Source organism: Elephas maximus, chromosome X (genome assembly GCF_024166365.1).
Source record: "Elephas maximus indicus isolate mEleMax1 chromosome X, mEleMax1 primary haplotype, whole genome shotgun sequence".
Lineage (NCBI taxonomy): Eukaryota > Metazoa > Chordata > Mammalia > Proboscidea > Elephantidae > Elephas > Elephas maximus.
The window spans coordinates 106,236,177-106,260,813 of record NC_064846.1 but is presented as its reverse complement, the minus strand read 5'-3'; the positions used below and the strand labels follow the sequence as shown (position 1 = coordinate 106,260,813).

The window sequence follows — 24,637 nt, the reverse complement described above, 5'->3', positions numbered from 1 at the left end:
CCAATGTGGTCCCTATTTTTTCTTCCATGACCTTTATTGTTTTAGATTTTATATTTAGGTCTTTGATTCATTTTGAGTTAGTTTTTGTGCATGGAGTGAGGTATGGGTCTTGTTTCATTTTTTGGCAGATGGATATCCAATTATGCCAGCACCATTTGTTAAAAAGACTGTCTTTTCCCCATTTAACTGTTTTGGGGCCTTTGTCAAATATCAACTGCACATATGTGGATGGATTTACATCTGGATTCTCAGTTGTAGTCCATGTGTCTGTTGTTGTACCAGTACCAGGCTGTTTTGACTACTGTAGTGGTATAATAGGTTCTAAAATCAGGTAAAGTAAGGCCTCCCACTTTGTTCTTCTTTTTCAGTAATGCCTTGTTTATCTGGGGTCTCTTTCCCTTCCATATGAAGTTGGTGATTTGTTTCTCCATCTCATAAAAGAATGTCCTTGGGATTTGGATTGGAATTGCATTAAATGTATAGATTGCTTTTGGTAGAATAGACATTTTTATGTTAAGTCTTCCTATCCATGAGCAAGGTATGTTTTTCCCCTTATGTATGTCTTTTTGGGTTCTTGCAGAAGTGTACTGTAGTTTTTTTTTAATACGTCTTTTATATCTCTGGTAGGATTGATTCCTAAGTATTTTATCTTCTTGGGGGCTAGTGTAAATGGCATTGATTTGTAGCTATCCTCTCTGATTGGATTTTCTGAACCAGTGGGTCATTCTTAATCATTCCCATCATGTACTTGTCTTGGTTTGTTGTATGACTGACCTGATGCCTGAAAACTCGCATTCAACCCTGTGGACAGCCAGGAAGGGCAGCCAAAGGGAGAATTTTAATAACCCACCTTTCTAGCCCTGTTCCTCCATCACCAAGGCAGAGATTTTCTAGTTCCTTTTCTTCTTTAAGTACCTAAAGAAATAACAGGGGTTCAGTCGGTACTTTTAATGTTGCTTCATGATCATGCACATCCTTTACATTTTTGGAAATTAGCAAAGGTGTTCAAGGCTGACATGACTATGACACACCAACATAGGGGAAAAGAATGAGCTGGCTGAAGTTACGAACAGATAGAGGTTGAGACTGTCTGTGTTCTTGCCAGGTGAGCACCCAGCTATTAGCTATGTGGTCTAGTCTTGGCTTCTCAGTTTGTTGCTTAATGTGTATTATAAGGCAGAATTCAAAACCTTTACAAGATCAAACTAGATTGTATCCATCCATTCCCCCATCTTGCCTTGTTTTTGTAGTTAGATTAGCCTGACAGGTCCCACTTTTTGTGCATGTGTCCCACAAAGTGTGCCTGAGAATTGAGGAAGTTGGCTCATGGGAACTACTCTGTTCTTTTGGCCAGGAATGAGCTCGTGCACTTGAGCCTGGCAAAAGGAACCCAGGCTCTGAAATAGGCCTGGAGCAGCATTGTCCTTGTCTGTACAGTTAACTTCTTCCTCACCTGTGAACTTAATGCTAGGGGCACCCAACAGATTAGAACCTATCTGCACTTTTGGCTTATTTATATGCAAAATGATTATGGGAGGAAAACAAGCAATGTGGTGATTATTTTTTGCAAAGCAATCCAGCAACACCTGTATTTCCCAGCCTGGTGCTTTGAGATTGACAGAGCTATGTTGGAAATCCTTAAAGACAGCCTTCCCCAGCCCTACTGAAGAGTTAAAGCAACCACAGTCTATGGTGCAGTGTGAAGACTTAGGACTGAGGATGTGCATGATCAGAAGCTGATCCTTTGCAAGTAGCCGGCAGCTGAGAACGAGGCGCATCAGGCAATTCAGTAGAATGGGAATGGTTTAACCAAACTATAAAATGTTAATAAAAATTAATGAGTATTTCTGATTCTGTCAGGTTGACTGAAAGACCAGATGCAAGGAGAGAGGAGGGGGAGAGGTAGCCAGAAAGGGCCCCTACTAGTAGTAGAGAACATCTGTTAGGACAGGGCTCACAGGGGCATTCTTAGGCCAGACTGGGCTGCACCACATGGCCCAACAGTGGATGTCTTCTCAGGGGAGGCTGAGGGCAGTGCTGAGATGAGGAGGACCTGAAAGGCTGCTCTGAGAGAGTTACTTATCAGACCTGAAATTCCATAGGCTCATAGGTCATTTCATCCATCCCTATGTTTTTCTTTTTTTGACTTATGAATATCTAAGATTTTGAAAGATATAGAAATAATATAATGAGCACCAGAGCGAGGCAAAAAATGCTCAAACGAGTGTTGGAGAGAGACTGAGGATCTGTGGGATGGTGGGAGGCTACAGCAGAATATGCCTATATATCACTTCATTCTTGTGGATTCAGTGTAGTGCTTGGTGCTCAGCAAATGCAAGTTTTGCTTTTTGGAACTTTTTTTTCCCAGAATATCTTCAATCTGTGGTTGGTTTAATGCATGGATGCAGAACCTGCAGATATAGAAGGCCAACTGTACTTAAGTTGGGAAAGAATTTGAAATACAGAAACAAAAACAACTTTATGTGCAAAACTGTTCATCCAGCTGTTACTTATAATAGATTAAGCTCTGCAACAATTTAAATAACTCAAAATATGAAGGAAATGTTGATCAAATTATGGTAGAAAAACTTGTAATAACTTGTTGGAATAGTATGCAACAATTAAAAATTATGTTTATGGATAGTTTTCAAAGTAGAAAAACATATATATAATGAGCACCCATGTACTTACCATTCAACTTAAGAAATACTCCATTAAAAATGCAGTATTTCTCCTGTAGTCCCTTCATCACCTTCTCTGTCTCTTCTGCCTCCCTTCCTCCCCCTTCCTCCCTCACTTCTCCCCATTATCCTCTCTGTACTCTCCTGAATTTGGCATACATCGTTGCCATGCATTTCTTTACAATGTTTGTACATATATATGTATCCCTAAGCATTATTTGGCATTGTTTTATATGTTTTTAACCTTATATAAGATACAGATGAGATAAAACTATATAAAAAGGAAACCAGGGAAACAATGGGATTTAAGATGGAGGTTTCCTTGAGGTCCTAGCTTTTGGATTGGGTGGTGGGTTTGCAAATATTTACTGCATTATTAAAAACAGACAAAGAAGAGCATCATTCAGGAGAGGCCAATGATGAGTATCTCATGGACTGAAAATTACAATTAATCTGAGAGGAAAGCAACCACAACAATAATAGCAAAAAGGTAGCATACTATTTGTATCTATCTACAACTTTTGTTTTTCTCAGTCAGCAGCATTTGTGAGATTCATCCATGTCAGTATGTGAAACTCCTTTTCATTCACTTTCACTCTCATTTCTCCTGCCAGACAAGGCCTTCTCTAAAAATTCCCAGAGTGTTAATTGTTAGACCCTTGCCAGATAACCATTCCCAGCCAGCAGTTTGTGACCAGCTATCTATTTTTATCACTCAATCCCCCTCTGAAATCCAGGTCTTCCTTGCCTTCTTCAATTCTTGAGCATGTTCTAGGCACCCAGCCATCTCACTTCAAGCCTATGGAAGGTTTGCTAATGCTTTGGAAGAAGAAAAGCCTCTCTAATCACTCTTTAGTCTTTAGTCACTGCATGTGGCTCACTGCTTTCTACTTTCCATCAGTCTTGCAAACACATATATGGACTGAGGCTGGGGTCAGAGACAGAGTCTTTGGATATGGGACAGAGGATTCCTGTAAGGGCATCTAGTTAACCTGTCAGTTTTGGGCTTGCTAAGCTAACCTGTCCAAATTTAGACCAAGCCCCCATTGGTACTCCAAAACCATGGTAGTTTAGTGTCTTGTGCCCATATGCCAACTGTCTTGGTTTTCACTCTCCATATACCTGCAAAGAAAAGCCTTGTCTTCCTTCCCACCTAGGACCTGATCCGGAGAGACATCCTGTACTACAAAGGACGTATTGACATGGATAAATATGAAGTGGTTGACATTGAAGATGGTAGAGATGATGACTTCAATGTCAGCATGAAGAATGCCTTCAAACTTCACAACAAGGAGACTGAAGAGATACATCTGTTCTTTGCCAAGAAGCTGGAGGAGAAGATTCGCTGGCTCAGGGCTTTCAGAGAAGAGCGGAAAATGGTGCAGGAAGATGAAAAAATTGGTAAGTAACCTCAGAAGAGAAAGAAGAATATGACTATGAAGAACATAGAAGGTTTGAATTGGTTAGAGGAGAAATTTCTGTTGTAAAATGACCTAAGCCACTTTGGTGGTTCCCAAATATTAGATTATTTTGGGTAGATACCACTAGCTTCCATTAGTTAGGGGTAGGTGGGGACTATAGGTTGGCCTCCCCTACAGTCTCATTACCAGATAAGAATGTTACACTGAAAGCAAGGCTCAGGCTGCATTCTGCCAAGCATACTGTCATAGAGTAATGACCCATACTCGGCTTTGCAAACCAAACCCATTGCTGTCAAGTCGATTTTGACTCATAGAACTCTATTTGGTTAGCAGCCAAGCTCTTAACCACCACTCCACCAGGGCTCCAATATACTCAGCTTAAAAAAAAAAACCCAAAATAAAGTGAAAATACAGAGATTTATTGAAAGAAAGACCATTTGAGTGGGGGTACATGCTAGATCTCACCAAGTGAAATCAGTGCTCCTGGGGAGGAGCAGTCCCGTGGGGATAGTTATAGGACTAAACTAGGAGCTTAGGTTTACAATATTCTGATTAGTTGCTAAGCAATTAGGGAAGTGGGATGTGGGACATCTGGAAACGAGGCTTTGGCTAGGACTGGTTTACAGAGCATATGTGGGCTAAGGGAATTGGACACCATGTATAAATGCAGAGGTACTGCCAACAGTGGGGTTAATGATTGATTATAGACCAGATCAGATTTAGCTTGAAGTCCTTTGAAATGTAAAAGTTGGCCATCTGGTTAAGGGGGAGTGAGTTAGCACCTAGATGATTGCGAATAGGTTTTCCTAGAGTGGATTGTTAAAATTATTGGCTTAAGACGAAATCATTTCCTGAGGATATCTTACACAAAAGGTTCCGTAACTGTTTGAGCAGTGACCCGCAGGAAGCATCCTGCTGACATTCCTTTTGGCTTAATCACAGAGAAACATTTACTTAGCTGCATGATTAAGTCTATACAAAGGTCAGTTGTTGCTAGGGCAAAAGCAGAACTTAAGTCAGGCCCAAACCTCAAGCCAGCCATTTCACATTTACCAGGCACCTTGGTTTTGAATTCTATTACACAATACCAACATTTATTAGCAAACAGTCATACAACCTGTCAGTGAAATCCCAGCTCTCTGTCCTTAGGTGCATGACAGCATCTTCTGTGAAAGTGTTAGTCAAGGAGATTTAGTAATATTTTAGTGATAGGTGTTAGAAAAAAAAAAGTCAACACTCAAGGAAATTGAAACAAAGTTTATTCCGAGCAGTTAGTCTATATGCATATAGGGAGACCATTCTGATTCTAAACAGCAAAAACAAATGGTTAAATGTAGGCCAGTTCCAATGAAGCTTACAAAGACAAGAGGAGGAGGAAGAATAGAAAATCAACCATTGGCTAATCTTAAGGTGATTGATTGAATCCTGCCCCCCTCCCTTACTGAGATCAGCTGATATAAGGTTACTAGGTGATCTCTAGCCTGGTTGCCCCTCCCCCCATCATTTGCACAAATATTTAAGTGTAGTCTAGAAGTTTTAAAATGACAATAGATGACTTATCTCTCAGGAAGCAGGGATATTAAGTTATAGTTTTTTTGCATTAGATAAACTCTGAGCTAGTTTATGGTTAACAACTGTCTTTGTCACAAAGGAGTTTGCAAAGATTCAATCACTGTGGTAAAGTGGGGCTCAGTTTCCTTATTATTAACACTCCTTAATGCCAGAAAAAAAAAAGTTAATAGTTTTACATTATCGGGGTCAGGCATTTACTGCTCGTTTTTGGTGTTGTAGGTAAGAGAAAAACCCTTAAGAACAAAATAAGATGCCTGTTATTAATTTTTTTTGTTCCTTCATACAGGATTCAGCTAACTTTCTAGTCAGAGTCTGGCAACAAAATTCTCTGATTAGGGCCAAGATGTAGGACCTATTTGCAGTCTTAAGGTTCAGGATCTCTTCTCAAGGGTATAGGCTATAAGACTCACTAGATGCTTATACCCAGTTCATGTGAGGACTAAAGAGCCTAGCCAGTCCAAACATATTGAATAACATTCCTTTCACCAATGAAAATTCATTTCTAACATGTGTGAGGCTAATTAGGCCTCCTGCCTTAAGGCGGCAGAAATACTGGCATTAGTGGTCTCTGGAGCAAAAGCTTCTGAGTCTTTGAGACATTAAAAAATCACCTCTGGAGTGTGTATTCCTGATTAGAAATTTATTAACATACTTCATATGTTAATAAATGCCTTTGGAGTATAGATTAAAATTAATATGTACATTCATATCACACTGTCTATGTGGAAGTATTTTAAATTATAAAAAATATAATAGGGTCTAAAACTATGACCACCTGCATTTATTTAGAATCACACTAAAACATAATCTTTCTTTTAAAACAGATTGTTCCCCTTTTCCAGAGGGGATATAGTCAGTGGATATATTTTTCATGCTGCTTCTTGACTATAGGATTAGTACCATTGGTAATAGCTTTGCAGCTTGCAAAGTCCTGTCTGGTCTATTGCTCAGGGTCCTGCCTTTCTGGCATAAAAATACCAAACAGCCAGGCTCATAATTCCCTGAGAACACACACAGCTTCTGTCTTTGCCCCACTTCTGGTTGGACTATAATTGTACCTTAAAACACCTCTGCAAAAGTTGTTGGAAACTGCCCCTGGGGGGCATAAGCCTACCCATCAATCCTGGTGTAATTGTGTTCTCCTATCCTTCCTTGTGGAAGCCCTAGTGGCGTAGTGGTTAAGTGCTACAGCTGCTTATCCTTCCTTGTGGAAGCCCTGGTGGCATAGTGGTTAAGTGCTACAGCTGCTAACCAAAGGGTCGGCAGTTTGAATCCACCAAGTGCTCCTTGGAAACTCTATGGGGTAGTTCTTCTCTGTCATATGTGGTTGCTGACTTGGAATTGACTCGACAGCAATGGGTCTGGTTTGGTTTTTGTTATCCTTCGTTGTTGGGGATTGAAATGGTCCAGAGGCAAGGAAGGATAGTCTAATACTAGTCTCCTCAGGTCTTGGGTAGAATGCACATTGCTAACTCACTTTGAGTCCCATTCATGTCAAATTTGAGCCATGATATGGAGTGGTATAAAAATGCTGTTTCCCCCAATGGCAGGTCACAGCAGTCTCTGCCACTGCCTAGGCTGTTAGAGCTATTCAAAGAATGGTTTTAGTATACTTTCTGCAGACCCTGGATCATCTAGAAGATCCCTGCCATTCCCTCTAGCTCCAACACAATGTCTCCCACCCAACGGGGAAAAGCCATGTAGAGGGCCTCTTTGTTGAAGGCAAAAAATCTCCTTCTCTTCAATCTACTTTGTAATAAAAAGGAAAACATCTTTCCATTAGGCATTTCCGGGGGCCAAGCATCTTAACTGTACATATAATGACCCCCTTAGCAATGCCCTAAAAACCTGTGATTTTAAGAATTTGCTTCTGATAGAAAAGCCTCTGAAATTACTTCCTGAGCAAGCCTATGTTCATCTTTTGAAAAAAAAAATTGAGGTTATTTTTGTTGTTGTTGTTCTCATTATTACAGTAAATCACTGTCATTGTAAGCAATTGGGAGGAAAACCAGAGAAATGCAAAGAAAAAAGTAAAAATCACACATAAACGTACTACCCAGACATAACTATTATAAACATTTTGATATATTTTCTTCTAATGCCTTTTCTCTAAGTGTCTAAATAGAAAAGCTATGGTGGCTGAATTTTTCTCTCCACACCCCTGCCTCTCCATGATGAATAGATATAATTTTGTTATCCACATTTTCACTTAATATTATATCATTAGCATTTCCTCCAAAACATATTTTAATCATTATTTTCATTGTTACCATAATTTTTTGTTTGAGTTTTTAATTATAAAAGTAATACACAGCCATCATAACCCTTTAAACAAATAAATATTCTTTTCCCTTTTCTGTCACTCCTTAAACTGGTGTGAGATAACTAGTATTAACAATTTGGCATGCCTTTTTCCATACTAATCTCATGCTCATATAAACATACACAAAACTTACTTGTTTACAGAAAATTATATTATACATATTACTCTGCAACTTGCTTTTTTTTAACTTAATTTATTATAAGTAACTGCCCAGGTAAAAAATATAGAGTCTTAACTAAAATTCCTTGTATCAGTCAGGGTTCAACCAGAGATGCGTAACCAGTAGAAGATAATATCAATAAGAAATTTATTACAGGGAATTGGCTTATGTGATTGTGGGGGTTGGCTAAGCAAGTCCAAAACCCATAGGGCAAGCAGTCAGGAAGGGAAGCTCACAAGCAGAGTGGGACTCCACTGGCATAAGCTGAAGCTGTGATCCATAGGAGGAATTTCTTCTCTCTCCTGAGGAAACCTCAGCCCTTCTTTTAAGGCCTCCAGTCAGGCCCACCCACATTACCCAGCATAATCTTCCTTATATAAAGTCAGCTGATTGGAGGATTTAATTAATCTGCAAAATACCTTCACAGAAACTCCTAGATAACTAGATACCACAACCAAGTTGACACATAAAAAAAAAAATCACAGTTTTCCCTTTGTCAGCTTATACGCCCATACACATCTCCTTAAACCATACTCAATCTCCAAATAAAAATAGTCATACTTCTGCCTAACATGATGTAACTATCCTGTGTACAACTAAAATCATGCTAACCCTTTCCCCAGGAGAAGATACAAAGTCTTGGGGTTATGTTCACTCTTCTTCTTTTATATCTAGTAACTTAAATTCTGAGGTATAAGTTCATCATTGTTAATCTTATGTTAGGTGATAAAGGAATAAGAAAGGAGAAAAGACAAAAATGTATGTGCACGTGTGTGTATTTTTTTAAGTCAAAATGAAGAAGAAATACCTATTACAACTATTACAATCCTCATTTCTGTAACTGCTTATAGCTGGTATTTGTAACTACCTTCTTATACTACCCACAATGGTGCCCTTACCATGCACCTCAGCTGGTCCTGGTTCTTCACTTGGTGGGGTGATCCGAACCTTCATTCCTGAAGGGTGTGAGGCATTAACAGTACTGCCTGAATTTGGTTGTTGTAGTTCTCCATTGACTTATATCACAGGACATGGGAATACTGAGAGATACCCCAAGAGATCTCTTGTATCCTATACATACTACTCCTTACCCTCAGTGAGTACCAACAACTCAATTTCTCATTGATAATCAGCATCAAACACCTCAGCCAGTAGAGTAACCCCTGTCGTTCCCTTTTGACTCAAGAAGCATGAGAAACCCAAAAGCTAGGTGTCAATTTCAACTTACTGTTCAGTGGAATCATTGTTGTGTCCTCTGCTGGAAGCATTTCTGCCTTTGAAACTAAGACCTCTGGACCAACAGAGCCTATGATGGAAAGTAGAAATTTTGCTAGTGGATGACCAGAGGTAATAGCGAGTGGAGCCATACCCATTTTCACACCTTGATTATGAGCCCACAAATATTGGCTATGTGAGAAATAGCACCATATATGAAATGCTGCTTTAGAACATATACGGCCTCCTGGAGGACATTGCCCCAACCCCATCTAGCTGGCACTGTAATGGAGTACTCCAAAAGCCATGCCACCATTCTACCAGGCCAGCTGCTTCAGAACGATGAAATAACATGGAAAACCATTTAATTCTGTGAGCATGGGCCTATTGCAGTGTTTCATTTGCTGTAAAATTACTTCATTGGTCAGAAGTGATGCTATGTGGAATACAATGACAGTGGATATGACATTCTATGGGCCCATGGATGGTAATTTTGGCAGAAGCATTGCAAGCAGAGAAAGCAAACACAAATCCAGACTAAGTGTCTATTTCAATAAGAACAAAGTGCTACCATTTCCATGATGGAGGTGGTCCAGTGTAATCAACCTGCCACTTGATCACCGCAGGGAATGATGGCATATTGGGGACTTTGCTGCCGCAAATTGAGCACTTATCAGTGGTTGTAGCCAAGTTGGCCTTAGTGAGGGGCAGTCCATGTTGCTGAGCCTGTATATGACCTCCATCTCTCCTACCATGGCCACAGGGCTTTGAACCGGTTCATTCTGGCTCAAACCTCTGCTGATAATTTGCATTTCTAACAAGTTCCCAGGAAGTTATACATAAGAATCACCTGGGTGGGGATCTTACTAAAACGTAGATTCTGATTCAGTATATCTGGGGGTGGAAATGCAAATTCTTAGCAGGGAACTTTTTAGAAATGCAAATTCTCAGCACAGGTTTGAAATGGAATGAACCAGTCCAAAGCTCTGCATGTCCACTTTGTTCATGAGTCCAGTGGCAATGACAGGATTGGCTTGAGGAAAGAGGCTAACTGGTATCCACAGAACAGGTCATCCTATCTAATTAATTATGGTACACTGACCTCCAATGACACAGTACTTCCCTGCCCCCCTCCTTCCCTTTCTCCTCCCTCTGCCCCTTTCTTCCTAGGTCCAGACAAGTGTGTATACTTAGCCATGTATGTACTTGGCAAAGCTGTATGGGACCACAGACATACGTGGTCAGATGTTGCCTGAATGGATGTTATATAGCACATGACTGTACTTGTACCTCTGGTCATTTCTTCTTTCAAGCAAAATGAACAACCAGGTTCACTGCTCGAAGTTCTGCCCATTGGGATGATTTCCTTTCCTCAGGGTCCTTCAAGATTATCCCAGGATGGGACCATAATGCTGTAGCTGTCCACATTCAGGGGGTGCCCTCATATTGTATAGAGCCATCTGCAAACCTAGCATGAGATTTTTCTTCCTTAGTCATCTCCTCTGATGTGGGATGAGAGTAAGAAGATAATGTAGTAGGAGTAGTGCCATGGGCATTTAGACCACTTCCTCATGTAACTTACTTGTTCCTTCAGGACCTGCTTGAGCTTGTGTTGTATATACCACTTCCATTTGATAATCAAGTGCTGCTGTGCACACCTGATTTTATGGCTTGGTCAGTCAGATAACATTAAGTTTATGACAGGCAACTTAGCTCACATGGTGGTCCATGGTTAAGCATTCAGTTTCTTCTAGGGCCCTGTAGCAAGCCAAAAATTGTTTCTTAAAAAAAGAGCAGAGGATGACAGGGCTTTGCTCCAAAATCCTAAAGGTCTACATTATGATTCACATAGAGGGGCCTGCCAAAGGCTCCGAAGAGCATCTCTATATGCTCCTGACCCTTTAAGCACCATCACATCTGCTGGGTTAAATGCTACAAGTGGAAGAGCAACTTGTTACAGCAGCCTGGACCTATTGTAGAGCTGTCTCAAAACTAGAAAATTTTCATGTCACTCAATAAATGAGTTGGAGTAGCATACCCAAATGAGGTATATGTTGCATCCAAAATCCAAAGAGGCCCATTAAACTTTTTTCCTCTTTTTTAGTAGTAAGGTACAACAATTTACCCTTCACCTTGAAAGAGATTTCTCAACATGTGTCAGACCACTAGACTTCTAGAAGTTTCACTAAGATGGAAGGTGCCTGAATTTTTGTGGAATTTATTTTCCATCTCCTGGCACACAAGTGTCTTACCAGTGTATCTAGAGTACCATATTTTTACACAAATAATGCATGCCTTCTACTTGCCAATTGCTCCCTCCAGCCACGAGGTATTTTCATAAGCATGCTATGTTAATTTTTTTATAGCAACATGTAAAAAAATAAAATTGCCATAGCAGTGCTTACGAAAATACCTCATGGGGGGGAGCAGGGGGGAAGCAGTTGGCAAACAAACGTAGAAAGTGTTATTTGCATAAAATATGGTGGTTGTTACTTCTCGATCACCAGGCCCAATCAGCATATCATCAATGTGATAGACCAGCAGTCAAAGTCCCTGTGAACTAAATTATGAGATAGGGCTGGAGAACTGAAGTAGGATAGTGAAAATGTATTCTTAGCACTGCCAGCTGGAAACAAACTGCTTCTGGTGGTCTTTACTAAAAGATAGGGGGAAAAAAATTCACCAGCTCAGTAACTGCATAGCAGGTACCAGGGATGTATATTTTTTCTTTCTGTAAAAATATAGTTAACATATTTGCCAGTTCAACATTTTTCACGTGTACGATTCAGTGAGACTGATTACATCAATCATACGCAACCATTACCAATAGACCAAAAAACCCATTGCCATCGAGTCGATTCCAACTCATAGCAACCCTATAGGACAGAGTAGAACTGCCCATAGAGTTTCCAAGGAGCATCTGGTGGATTCGAACTGCCAACCTTTTGGTTAGCAGCCATAGCATATAACCAAAAACCAAATCCAAACCCAATGCCATCAAATCGATTCCGACTCATAGTGACCCTATAGGACAGAGTAGAACTGCCCCATAGAGTTTCCAAGGAGCACCTGGCAGATTCGAACTGCCGACCATTTGGTTAGCGGCTGTAACACTTAACCACTACGCCACCAGGGTTTCCACCGTAGCACATAGGAGATGTATTAATTTGTTCAAACAATAAAAGTACATCTGGGAAATTAGCTGTAATTTGAGTCTCACCTGATTAAGTTTACAAGAATTCACTGTAATTCTCTAATACCCAGCCAGATTCTGCCAGTTGCTGAGCATATCTGTTCTAATTATGCATCCAGGAACTGGGCATATAACCACAGAGTGAACTCGAGGACCCATTAGGCCCACTGTGAGATGGATCTGAGCTGAAACTCCATTGATCACCTGCCCTCCATATACCCCTACTCTGACTGGTGGGCCACAGTGATGTTTTGGGTGCCAGGAATTATTGCCAGTTTAGAGCCAATGTCCAGTAATCTCTGAAAAATCTGATTATTTTTCTTTCCCCAATGCACTGTCACCCTGGTGTATGGCCATAGGTCCCTTTCGAGAAGTCTGAGAGAAAGATTAGCAGTATACATTTTTGACAATGTGTAATGGGTACCTTCTTCGAGGGATCCCAGCACCCCTTCCTTCATTCAGAGAGTTTTGGGTCTGTAAACTGACTCAAGTCTTGGTATTGGTTGAGGGATTGTAACTCTCCTGTTTTGGTAGTTCAAGTCAGACTTTGTTCACTATACCTAGATAACTTCTGCTTATACAGATAAGTAAAATTTTATTAGGCTTCCCATTTATTTCTTTCCTAGGGATGCCATGATTACCTAGCCAGTGCCATAGGTCTCTGTGAGTCAGAGTATTCTGATTACTGCTTTGGCTACATGCCTATTACAGTAACTGCACCCACCCTGCCTTTGGTGTTTTAAGTGCTGTCAGTTAGTTCCTGCCACCCCAGGCTCCTATTTTCCCCGTTGCTTCTAGGTAGCCCAGTTTCATGATTGTTCCTACTGTAATGTCTGTCCTGCTGAGAAGAATGCCCACAGAGCTCTTCAAGGATGCTGAGACTCTCCTCATAAACTTATTTCTCACAGTTGTGGTGAAAGGTGTGTCCTGTGGACCTTCCTGGGATGGATGTGCAGGTTTTACATGAGAAATCCGATCTATCTTTCCAACTTACTTAAGCCTTTGGATACCTGGATACTTTACAGTATACAAAGACAGTTCCGGCCTTTCATCTTAATTTAGTGTAGGCCATCTTTAGGTACTCATTTTAGCCAGCCAACCAAACTGTTAGAGCCCTTCTTAACCCCTTGAGTTAAAACACTAAATATAGAATCTCTACTTGTTGTCATTAGGTGCTGTCCAGCTTGCTCTGACTCATAGCGACCCTGTGTACAACAGAATGAAACACTGCCTGATCCTGTGCCATCCTCACAATCGTTGCTATGCTTGAGCCCATTGTTGCAGCCACTTTGTCAATCCATCTCGTTGAGGTCTTTATCTTCTTTGCTGACCCTTTACATTACCAAGCATGATGTCCTTCTCCAGGGACTGGTCCTTCCTGATAACATGTCCAAAGTATGTGAGATTAAGTCTTGCCATTCTCACTTCTAAGGAGCATTCTGGCTGTACTTCTTCCAAGACAGATTTGTTTGTTTTTCTGGCAGTCTATGGTATATTCAGTATTCTTCACCAACACCATAATTCAGAGGCATCAATTCTTTGGTCTTCCTTATTCATTGCACAGCTTTGGCATACATATGAGGCAATTGAAAATACCATGGCTTGGGTCAGGCACATCTTAGTCCTTAAAGTGACATCTTTGCTTTTTAACACTTTAAAGAGGTCTTTTGCAGCAGATTTGTCCAATGCAATGCATTGTTTGATTTCCTGACTGCTGCTTCCCTGGGCATTGATTGTGGAGCCAAGTAAAATGAAATCCTTGACAACTTCAATATTTTCTCTATCTATCATGATGTTGCTTATTGGTCCAGTTCTGGGGATTTTTGTTTTCTTTGTATTGAGGTGTAATCCATAGTGAAGGCTGTAGTCTTTGAGCTTCATCAGTAAGTGCTTCAAGTCCTCATCGCTTTCAGCAAGCAAGGTTTTGTCATCTGCATATCACAGTTTGTTAATGAATCTTCCTCCAATCCTGATGCCTCGTTCTTCTTCATATAGTCCAGCTTCTCGGATTATTTGCTCAGCATACAAATTGAGTAAGTATGGTGAAAAGATACAGCCCTGATACACACCCTTCCTGATCAAAACCACGCATTATCCCCTTGTTTTGTTCTAAAGACTGCCTCTTGGTCTATATACAGGTTCCTCATGAGCAAAATTAAGTGTTCTGGAATTCCCATTCTTCACAATATTCTCTGTAATTTGTTATGATCCACACAGTCGAATGCCTTTGCATAGTCGATAAAACACAGGTAAACATCTTTCTGGTATTCTCTGGTTTCAGCCAAGATCCATCTGGCATCAGCTATGATATCCCTCATTCCATGTCCTCTTCTGAATCTGGCTTGAATTTCTGGCAGTTTCCTATGGATGCACTGCTGCAACCGTTTTTTAAATTATCTTCAGCAAAATTTTACTTGCATGTGATATTAATGACATTGGTCAATAATTTCTGCATTATGTTGGGTCACCTTTCTTTAGAATGGGCACAAATACGGATGTCTTCCAATCAGTTGGCCAGGTAGCTGTCTTCCAAATTTCTTGGCTTATAGACAAGTGAGCGCTTCCAGTGTTGCATTGTTTGTTGAAATATCTCCGTCAGTTCCTGGAGCCTTGTTTTTCGCTAGTGCCTTCGGTGCAGCTTGGATTTCTTCCTTCATTACCATCAATTCTTGATCATATGCTACCTCCTAAAATGATTGAATGTTGACCAATTCTTTTTGGTACAGTGACTCTGTGTATTCCTTCCATCTTATTTGGATGCTTCCTGTGGTGTTCAATATTTTGCCCATAGAATCTTTCAGTATTACAACTTGAGCCTTGAATTTTTTCTTTAGTTCTTTCAGCTTGAGAAATGCTGAGCGTGTTCTCCCCTTTTGGTTTTCTAACTCCAAGTCTTTGCACATTTCATTATAGTACTTTGTCTCCTTGAGCTGCCCTTTGAAATCTTTTGTTCAGCTCTTTAACTTCATCATTTCTTCCTTTCGCTTTAGCTACTCTGTGTTCAGAAGCAAATTTCAGAGTCTCATCTGACATCCATTTTGGTCTTTTCTTTCTTTTCTGTCTTTTTTAATAACCTTTTGCTTTCTTCATGTATTACGTCCTTCAAAACTTGTCTGGTCTTCAGTCATTAGTGTTTAATGCATCAAGTCTATTCTTGAGATGGTCTCTAAATTCAGGCTTAGTGAGCCCATATCAATAAATTTGGCTAGATCCAACTTTATATTCCTTCTGCCTAGATCTCACACCCTTTACATCCATTTCTACACATACTTCCCAGATTTCTGTTTATATAAATTAGAAAAATCATTCAGTTCTTTCGATGTGTGTCACAGTTCTTTGCAAGTCACACTTTGTACTTCATCTTTTGGGGTCTGCTGTGACTTGAGTCTAGTTTTAGGTCTAGAAGAAAAGAAGAGTAGGCAGTAAGGAATGGATGATCATGGGCAGGCCTAAACTCATAGCCAAAACTGTCATCTACAGGCAGTCAGGAAAGGAAGACCATGAGCAGGATGGAACTCCATAGATATGATCTGAAGCTGATTCAGAGCTTTAATTACACCTACAAAATACTTTCACAGCAACACCTAGATTAGTGAGGACTATAACCAAAAAAACCCAAACCCATTAACATTGAGTCAATTCTGACTCATAGCGACCCTGTAGGACAGAGTAGAACTGCCCCATAGAGTTTCCAAGGAGCACCTGGTGGATTTGAACTGCCAACCTTCTGGTTAGCAGCCCTAACTCTTAACCACTATGCCACCAGGGTTTACACCATACTTTATTTAACCCTTCTCCGTTTGACAACAGCTTCTTAACTCATATTCTCAATTTTTCCCCCTATACTGTGATATGCATCTTGTAGCTAAACCATTGTCCAATTTTCTAATTTCCTTAGTAAAATTCCATAAAGGGAATTACCAAGTCAAAGAGAATTACCTTTTTTTTCCCAAGACTTTTGATGCATTTTGATAAATTGCTCTTCCAGAAAAGTACTCATCTATGCATTCAAAGAAGGATATATGTTTCTCATTTTTAAAAAATGACGTGTTTCTGTCTCATAGGCTTTGAAATTTCTGAAAACCAGAAGAAGCAGGCTGCAATGACTGTGAGAAAAGTCTCTAAACAAAAAGGTAAAGCTGCCTTCACCTCCCAGCCCCACTCACTCTCTGTGTGAGACTGAAAAGCCCTTGGTCTGTATGGTTGCATATTCCTAGGCCTGTTTCTGTGCTGTGATTCATTTGGGTTGGCAGGGGAATGTCCAGGTCCCCAAGTGTCCCTGATGACAAGTGGCAAATGGTCTTAAAGGCTTAAGGCTTAGGAGTGAATGTTGGAGGGAAGGGGTATCCAAGGATAGGCCATTGGGTACTGGAAAAAATAGAACCTCTCTTTCTCCTAATTTTTCTAAAAACAAGAGAGAAACTGAGACTTACTGATAACTTAGTGATAATTTAGAGATAGACAGTAGTAAATGTGTATAATTTATTAATAAGTATAAATATATTTGAGATGTGTGCTCAACTTACCTTCAAATCAGTAGTCCCAAATCAGAATGGAGAATGTCAAACTTAATGAAGACAAAAGATTCAGATATTCATTTTCTCTCTTTCTTTGAGGCATAAACTAAAGTACTTAAAAAGAAAAAATACCTTTAGAATTAATTTGAATCTGAAATTCACCTTTATTTTCTCTTTTTCATGAACCAGAACAAAAGTACAATACCTAGCTGAACAAAGGGAAGGACTGCCCTCTGTTTATTAGAGAACCTGTTTTGTACCAGTCACTTTATTTAATTGCTTTAATTTCATTCTTATAGTGCCCTGAGAAGGTGGGCATTTCAGCTCATTTCCCACATAAGGAAACTGAGGGTCATCAGGGTGAAGTGATTCTGAACCTAAGTCTGCTTGACTCTGAGTCCACTGATCTTTCCACTCCATCTCATGGTTCTGCTGAGGCCCTGTGCTGGGAAAGAAGAGCTCACTTTTCTGTCTTGCCTTAACTGTTGACAGTGGCTTCTATTATTGACAGCCACTATTACTGTCCCTAGGGCAATCTTAATGAGACCTCACTTTCCCCAGGTCCTTCCTTCTGCTTTCTCAGTGGGCTTTCTGGTTCAGAATGAGTCACCATACAAATGATCAGATTAGAGTTGCCTGAAATTCCAGCAGTTGCACAAAGCACCCTTAATTATTCCTAATGAAACTTTCTTTGATTGAAAATACTGAGCATCTGTGAATATCTAATTTTCAATTAAGCAGTGCACCTGGCCAGGCCCTTCTGGCTAGACATGGCCTTGCTTTCAGCTATTTATTGCTTCTTGCTCTTGGGAGTCCCTCATTGGTTCTTCCCCTCATCCTGGAAATGTGATTCTCCTTATAGCCACCCCCCGCCCCCAACCTTTGAGGATGAAAACTTGAAAGACAATGTTAGAAAATAATCTGGAGTTAATGTCAGTAAGGATATGATCTGTATTAGCAGGAGAACCCTGTAGGAGGCTCTGACCTTCTTCAGACAGAGATGTGAGCAGAAAAGAGTTCCAGCCAGCTGGAGAGTTCCCAGACTGCAAAGGAGCTGCTCTCCCAGGGGCCCACCTCTGTCTCCTGGAGGCTCTCACCTCTTCAGCTTCTGTCACTCCGATTTCCTCCACTGCTCCCACCATCCTGACCTCCATGTTCCTCTTTACCCCCGCCCAGGTTTCCTCAAGCATATATGAGACTGTTTGGTCTTTTCACTGAGAACACTTAAAGAAACATTCACAAAGTAGCCAACCAGAAAACAGTCCAAGCCTTTGGGTCAGCTTCCTTCCCTAGGCTGTCATAGTCTCTGGAACATTCCTTTCAGGCCCTCTCTTGTCTCCTAAAACCTAAACACTGATTCACCTGAAATCTTTCCCCTTTAAAAGCAATCCCAAATTCTTTAAAGAATTAATTCTTCCAGTTTCAAACTTCCCAGAAGTCTTAGGGATGTCCTCCCTTATTTCTATTTCTGGCTTCAAGACTCTCCTAGTCCACGGCTATGGTGATTGACTGATTGATATCTTTTGAGACTCAAGTGTGCTACACATGTGGAAATGGTCCCTCAAACTTAGGAATTCAATATGTACAGCATGTACATGGGAAGAGCTGAAAGGGTGTTCTCTCAGATACCCGTGAAACCCAGTTTCCTTAACCTTCCTTAGGAATCTTCGGTGGAAGTGATGGGGAACATTGTTGTTTAGAATTCTCCAATGCAGATGTCATTGGATGAGTAATTACTCTAACATCTCCTTCCAACCCCATCTGTAAAGTCATGGAACCTTATCAGCCCAGTCTGCTGCTCTAAGTGGGGGGAAGCCTGACTGGAAGAATAGCACTCCACCTTTGCCTTTCACATTGCCTTGGCCTTAAGCATTGATAAAGAACTTCTTGGAAGTTGTATACTAATCCCTGGGCCATCACTCCATTTCAGTCAGTCTTTCACGGAGCTCCCCACAGCCAGGAGCATAGCCCGATCTCCAGAGGCTTTAGGAACAATTCAAAATCAAATGAGTGCCTTATAATAGCTAAAACAATATTTAAAAAGAATAAAGTGGGAAAAAGCAGTCTACTTGATTTCAGCACTTATTATATAGCTACAGTAACCAAGACAGTGTGGTGTTGGCAGAAGGATAGACACATTAGATCAGTGGAATAGAATAAAGAACCCAAAAATAGCCCCATACATATATCCCCAACTGATTTTTGGCAATGTCACAAAAACAATTCAATGGAAGAAAGTTAGCCATTTCAAAAAATAGTGGTGAAGCAACTGAACATCCATAGGCCAAAAAAAAAAGAAGAACTTCAACTTAAACCCACACCCTACGTAAAAATTTGCTCAAAATGAATCATGGACTTAATGAAAAGTGTGAAACTATACAACCTTTTTAAAAAAATGGGAGAAATTCTTCAGGATCTAGTCTAGACAAAGTTCTTAGACTTGACACCAAAAGTCTGCTCCAAAAAATGAAAAATTGACAAGCTGGACCTTATCAAATTTGAAAATTTTGCTCTGTGAAAGACCCTGTGAAGAGGATCAAAAGACAAGCTACAGAGAGGGAGAAAATATTTGCAAAGCACATAATCTGACAAAGGACTAATATCTAAAAAAAAAACTCTCAAAACTCAACAATAATAAAAAACACTCCAATTAGAAAACGGGCAAAGGACAGGAATAGACATTTCACCAAACAGGACATAGGAATTGCAGTTAAGCAAGTGAAAAGATGTTCAATATCATTAGTCATTGGGGGAATGCAAATTAAAACCACAATGAAATATCACTACACGCCTGTTAAAAAACCAAAACCCATTGCCATCAAGTCAATTCTGACTCATAGCGACCCTACAGGACAAGAGTAGAACTGCCCCATAGAGTTTCCAAGGAATGCCTGGTGGATTCAAACTGCCGACCTCTTGGTTAGCAGCAGTAGTACTTAACCACTATGCCACCAGGGTTTCCCCACACCTATTTTTTTTTTTATAATGACAATTCCAAATCCTGTCCAGGATGCAGAGGAACTAGGTCACTCATACATGACTGATGGGAATTAAAATGGTACAGCTACTCTGGCAAACATTTTGACAGTTTCTTTAAAAACTAAATGTACAACTACCATATGACCTAGCAATTACACTCCTGGGAATTTATCCCAGTGGAATTAAAACTTACATTCACACAAAAACATGTAAAACAAATTATTCATAGCTTTGTTCCTAATAGTCAAAACTGAAAACAACCCAAATATCTTTCAATGGGTAAATGATTAAACGAACTTTGGCATATCCATATCATAGAATGTTAATCATCAATAAAAAGGAATGAACTATTGATCCATACAGCAACTCGGGCGAATCTCCAGGGAATTATGCGCCATGAGAAAAGCCAATCCCCAAAGGTTACATACTGTATGATTCCAGTTTTGTAAAATTCTTGAAATGACATAATTTTAGATATGGAGAACAGATTAATGGTTGCCAGGGGTTAAGGAGGGGGTGGGGCTGGGAGAAAAATGAGTGTGGTTATAAAAGAGGATCCTTATGATGATAGAAATGTTCTGTATCTTGACTGTATCAATGTCAGTGTCCTGGTTATGATATTGCACTTTAGTTTTGCAATATGTTGCCATTGGGGAAACTGAATAAATACAGGATCTCTCTGTATTATTTTTTACAACTGCATGTGAATCTACAATTATCTCAAAATAAAAAGCTTAAATAAACAAATCAAACGAGCACTCTAAAAAGTCCCGCCCTAGTATCTCCATATCTTCTCTTGACATCTAAACCAAAAAAAAACACAAAAACCTGTTGCCATCGAGTCGATTCCAACTCATAGTACCCTCGTATTTCTGATACTTCTCACCTTTCAAAACTGGCTGTTAAAAAAGAACTTGATTTTTCCCACTGAAGTGCCAATGGCTGATGATGGCTTAACATGATATTACTTCCAGGATAATGGGATCAACTCATCAAAGAAGCTATAATGGTGGCATTTCAGATACTTGCCAGCAGATGAGGAAGGTATTTTGGAGCAGCAGAGAGTCCTTCCTGGCACGTCTGAAATAATATGCTATACATCTCAGCCTAGTCTGCTTTAAATATAAATTAAACTTTGACTTAGGCCTGCTGATTCCCAGGATCCTCCATGGATGTGGATTTTGCTTTGATGGTTGCAAACCCATCTATGAAAGTTGAGAACATCTTTAATCTTAATGTCATTGAAGCTATTCCCTTTGGAAGTTCCCAAATAGATTCCAAGTTTTCCTTGCTTTCCATGGATCATATCTTCTAGTAGTGAATTTGCTTTCTTCACTATCACTGCCATTTCCCTGTGAAATGTGAGTTTCGTCTCTCTCAACCAGAGGCAGAACACTGAATCACTTGTACCTTTAGCTTGTTTAGAAAACAATTTTCCCTTAGGAGTCTGCCCTTAAGTCAGCGGTTCTTAACCAAGCTCCTTTGACACTCTCAGGGGGAGTTGGGAAGGGACCAAGCCCTGCATAACGATTCCGACTCATAGCGACCCTACAAGACAGAGTAGAACTGCCCCATAGAGACTAGTCTCTTGGAAAGTCAGAGAATGTAGTTTCTAGCCCTTGCTTTGTCACTAATGTAACATGTGATCTTGTTTAAGACATTTTTCTCTAGGTCTTAGTGTCCTTATCTGTAATATGGCTGATGGCAACACTCCAAGCTTCTTAGTGACACCTGACTAGATGAGGAAGTTACAGTGTTGCAGTAATGGCCACACCATTCCAAAGTCTGTTAAAGAAAGAAATTTTCCCTTGGATGATTTGCAATTCAGTTCATACTCTCTAAAATAGGTTGCCTTGAATTGTCTGCCCAGAGTGGTTACTGGGTGATTTGAGAAGCCCCTTGCTTCCTAACTTTTGCCCTTTCCCTTTGATCTCTAATCTACTCTAGGTGTCAACTCTGCCCGCTCAGTTCCTCCTTCCTACCCACCACCGCAGGACCCGTTAAACCAGGGCCAGTACCTGGTCCCCGATGGCATCGTTCAGTCGCAGGTCTTCGAATTCGCCGAACCCAAGCGCAGTCAGTCACCGTTCTGGCAAAACTTCAGCAGGTTAACCCCCTTCAAAAAATAATACCTAGATGGAGGCAGATAATTTTAAAATAAAGAAATAAAGTAAATAAAATTATATTTATAGATGGACCTTTTTTCGGAGAAGCACTATTAAAATTTATATATATGTGTGTGTGTATACATATATATACACACACACAAACACACAGACCCTTGAGTGTATGTATGTGTATATATTAATACACACGCACACGCACGTGCGCACACACACACACACACACACACACATACACACACATAGAAGGACCAAAAACGTTTTCTGTTGTTTTTGGGAAGTGAAGTCTGTAGTTGGTAGGAAGAGGTACCAACGACTTCCAAACATGTTATCCCTTCTTAAAAGTTTTCAGTTCTTACCCTGTCCCCTTCCCCTTTTCTTTCAGAAATTGACATTTCTAATTGTTCCTTTTCTTGTTGAAATAATCTATTTGCTCTCCTGTGAGTGATTCATTGACCTGTCATTTATTACCATAGATGTGTTTGTATTGGTTTTTCTTTCCTGACGATACTGATGCTGATGACTTTAATTTAATATGGTAGAGTTTGGAGGGGTGGGATTTTTTTTCCCTCTTTCACTTTTCACTGGGGGAGGGAGGATCCCTGTTTTCCTCTCCCTCAGCCAACCATCTGCAAATGTTCCTGCAGCACTGCAGTTGCCCCCAACAGCCTTTTCCCAGCATCCTCTGTCCTAAGTCATGCCAGTCTGGACATGCTATTTTGTGCCCTGTGACATAACTACTTGGTATTTCTACTGCTTTCACTGTGTTTTAGGTGTTGTGGAGGGATCAAAACAAAACAGAAGCAAGGGAGTATCAGAGTACAATGATGCTAGAAAGGACTTCTGGGAACATTCTGCATGTGCGCTGTTTCTTTGCCTACCATTGGGGGTTCCATGTTGCAGCATTGGCAGGTCATTGCAGTCTAGTTTGAACTAATTATTCTCTTTTTAAGCTGCTTTGGGGCTCCCCTGTCCTGGCCTTCCCCTGGCCTAGAAGCGGATTTGAACTGGAAACCTCCTGAGGGAGGAATTTACCTGGCACCCAGCACAAGTGGGTTTAAGGCTGGGCTCCCCACAGCAAGCAGTTCAGGGACCTGGTCATCCTTGCTCCCATTTGTAGGTATTTTAGGCAGCATTGACAGGAGTATATGGAGGGATACAATAAAGAGCCCTCCTGACCAAGATCATCAGCTGTCTTGTAGTTATTGACCTGGACAGGTCAAAGGCTGACAGTTGCCTCTTACAGGAAAGAATAAAAACAAGTGTGGAAAGAGACAGCCTTGGCACAAGATACTTACTTGCAGTACCCACCACACCAGTTGTATAAGACTTTCCCCCATTGTTAGCATGGACAGTCTTCCCTGCCTCCTTCCTTGTGCTCTCTCTGCCCTTCTTTTTCCTGTTCTCCTGGCACAGGAAAATTGTTGGCATTGGCATAGCTAAAGTAGTTTTGGCACTCAAAGAAGGCCCTGTTTTCAACACCCTCCTGTCTCAGGACATTTGAGGCAAGTAGGTGAAGGGCCCAGGGATACTTTTTCCTGCAGAGAAAGGGCCTGAGGCAGACATGGTGCCCTCAGGCTCATTTTTGGAAGGCTTTCCACTTCGGTAAAACTAGCTTTTCCCACAAAGAGGCAGGCTCCCTATGGGTGCAGGAGGACATGTTCTTCCTCCCCACATGGCCCCTTGGGTGGCTAGACCTTGAACAGCAAGAGGAAGGGAGTACAAAGGAGTGAGGATGGGTCTTAGAGTTTTTGGATCTGTCCTATATCCCATGGAAGAATATTTCATCATGAAAGGACCCCAGTTTACCAAGCAGCAGGCATGGATTCATGGGGCCTTTTAACATAGCTGATTTGGTTACTTCTCTATGCCTCCTGAACCAGAGCAGGCCTTGCCCAGAATCTTTCCTCTGTGGGAATCAAATTATAAGTTTAAGCTTCTGTTTCTCCACACCCAAGTCAAACTGTGGAATAAGCCAAGGATGAGCCTGAGCTGGGCAAAGGGCCAGGGCTCGGGACTGGCCACCACTGCTCAGCTCATGGCCCAGCTACTTAAGCTCCCTTGGCAAGGGACCTGGTGCCCAACACCCAAACTAAAATGTCCCACGTGGCAAACAGAATCTCTTAGTAGCGATATAGGTCTCCCTTGAGTGTATATTCTTCTCCTCCTTTCCACTCTTCCCTCCTTGGCTCAGCCTTGACATGTTTCTCCAGGGGCTAAGACACACCAAGAGGGGATGCTTAGACAAGTCCTTGAGCCTACCAGGCCAAATATCTCTTGGTCAAACTCCCCCCTCTCCCTGAGGCTTGCCCAGAGCTCCAGTATCAGGGATATCACCTCCTGCTGCCCACCTCTCCTCCACGCAACCAACTGGCCTCACCAGATACCAATAACTTGTGAAAACAACAAGAAATCAGTTTGCCATTGGTTGAAGTGGTCCCTCAGCTTATAGT

The 24,637-nt window shown here is 40.9% G+C and overlaps 1 protein-coding gene across 8 annotated transcripts in view; it reads left to right on the top strand.

Moving 5' to 3' along the window:
* The window catches only part of ARHGEF9 (Cdc42 guanine nucleotide exchange factor 9), a 284,119-nt gene extending 261,825 nt beyond the window's left edge, over window positions 1–22,294 (top strand). For all 8 annotated transcript variants that reach the window (XM_049872986.1, XM_049872991.1, XM_049872985.1 and 5 more), the window contains 3 exons: window positions 3,839–4,082; window positions 16,630–16,698; window positions 22,009–22,294. In XM_049872986.1, the coding sequence (XP_049728943.1) occupies window positions 3,839–4,082; window positions 16,630–16,698; window positions 22,009–22,190 (495 nt within the window). In that variant the 3' untranslated portion in view covers window positions 22,191–22,294. The remainder of the gene's footprint in view (window positions 1–3,838; window positions 4,083–16,629; window positions 16,699–22,008) is intronic.
* The last annotated feature ends 2,343 nt before the right edge of the window (window positions 22,295–24,637 follow it).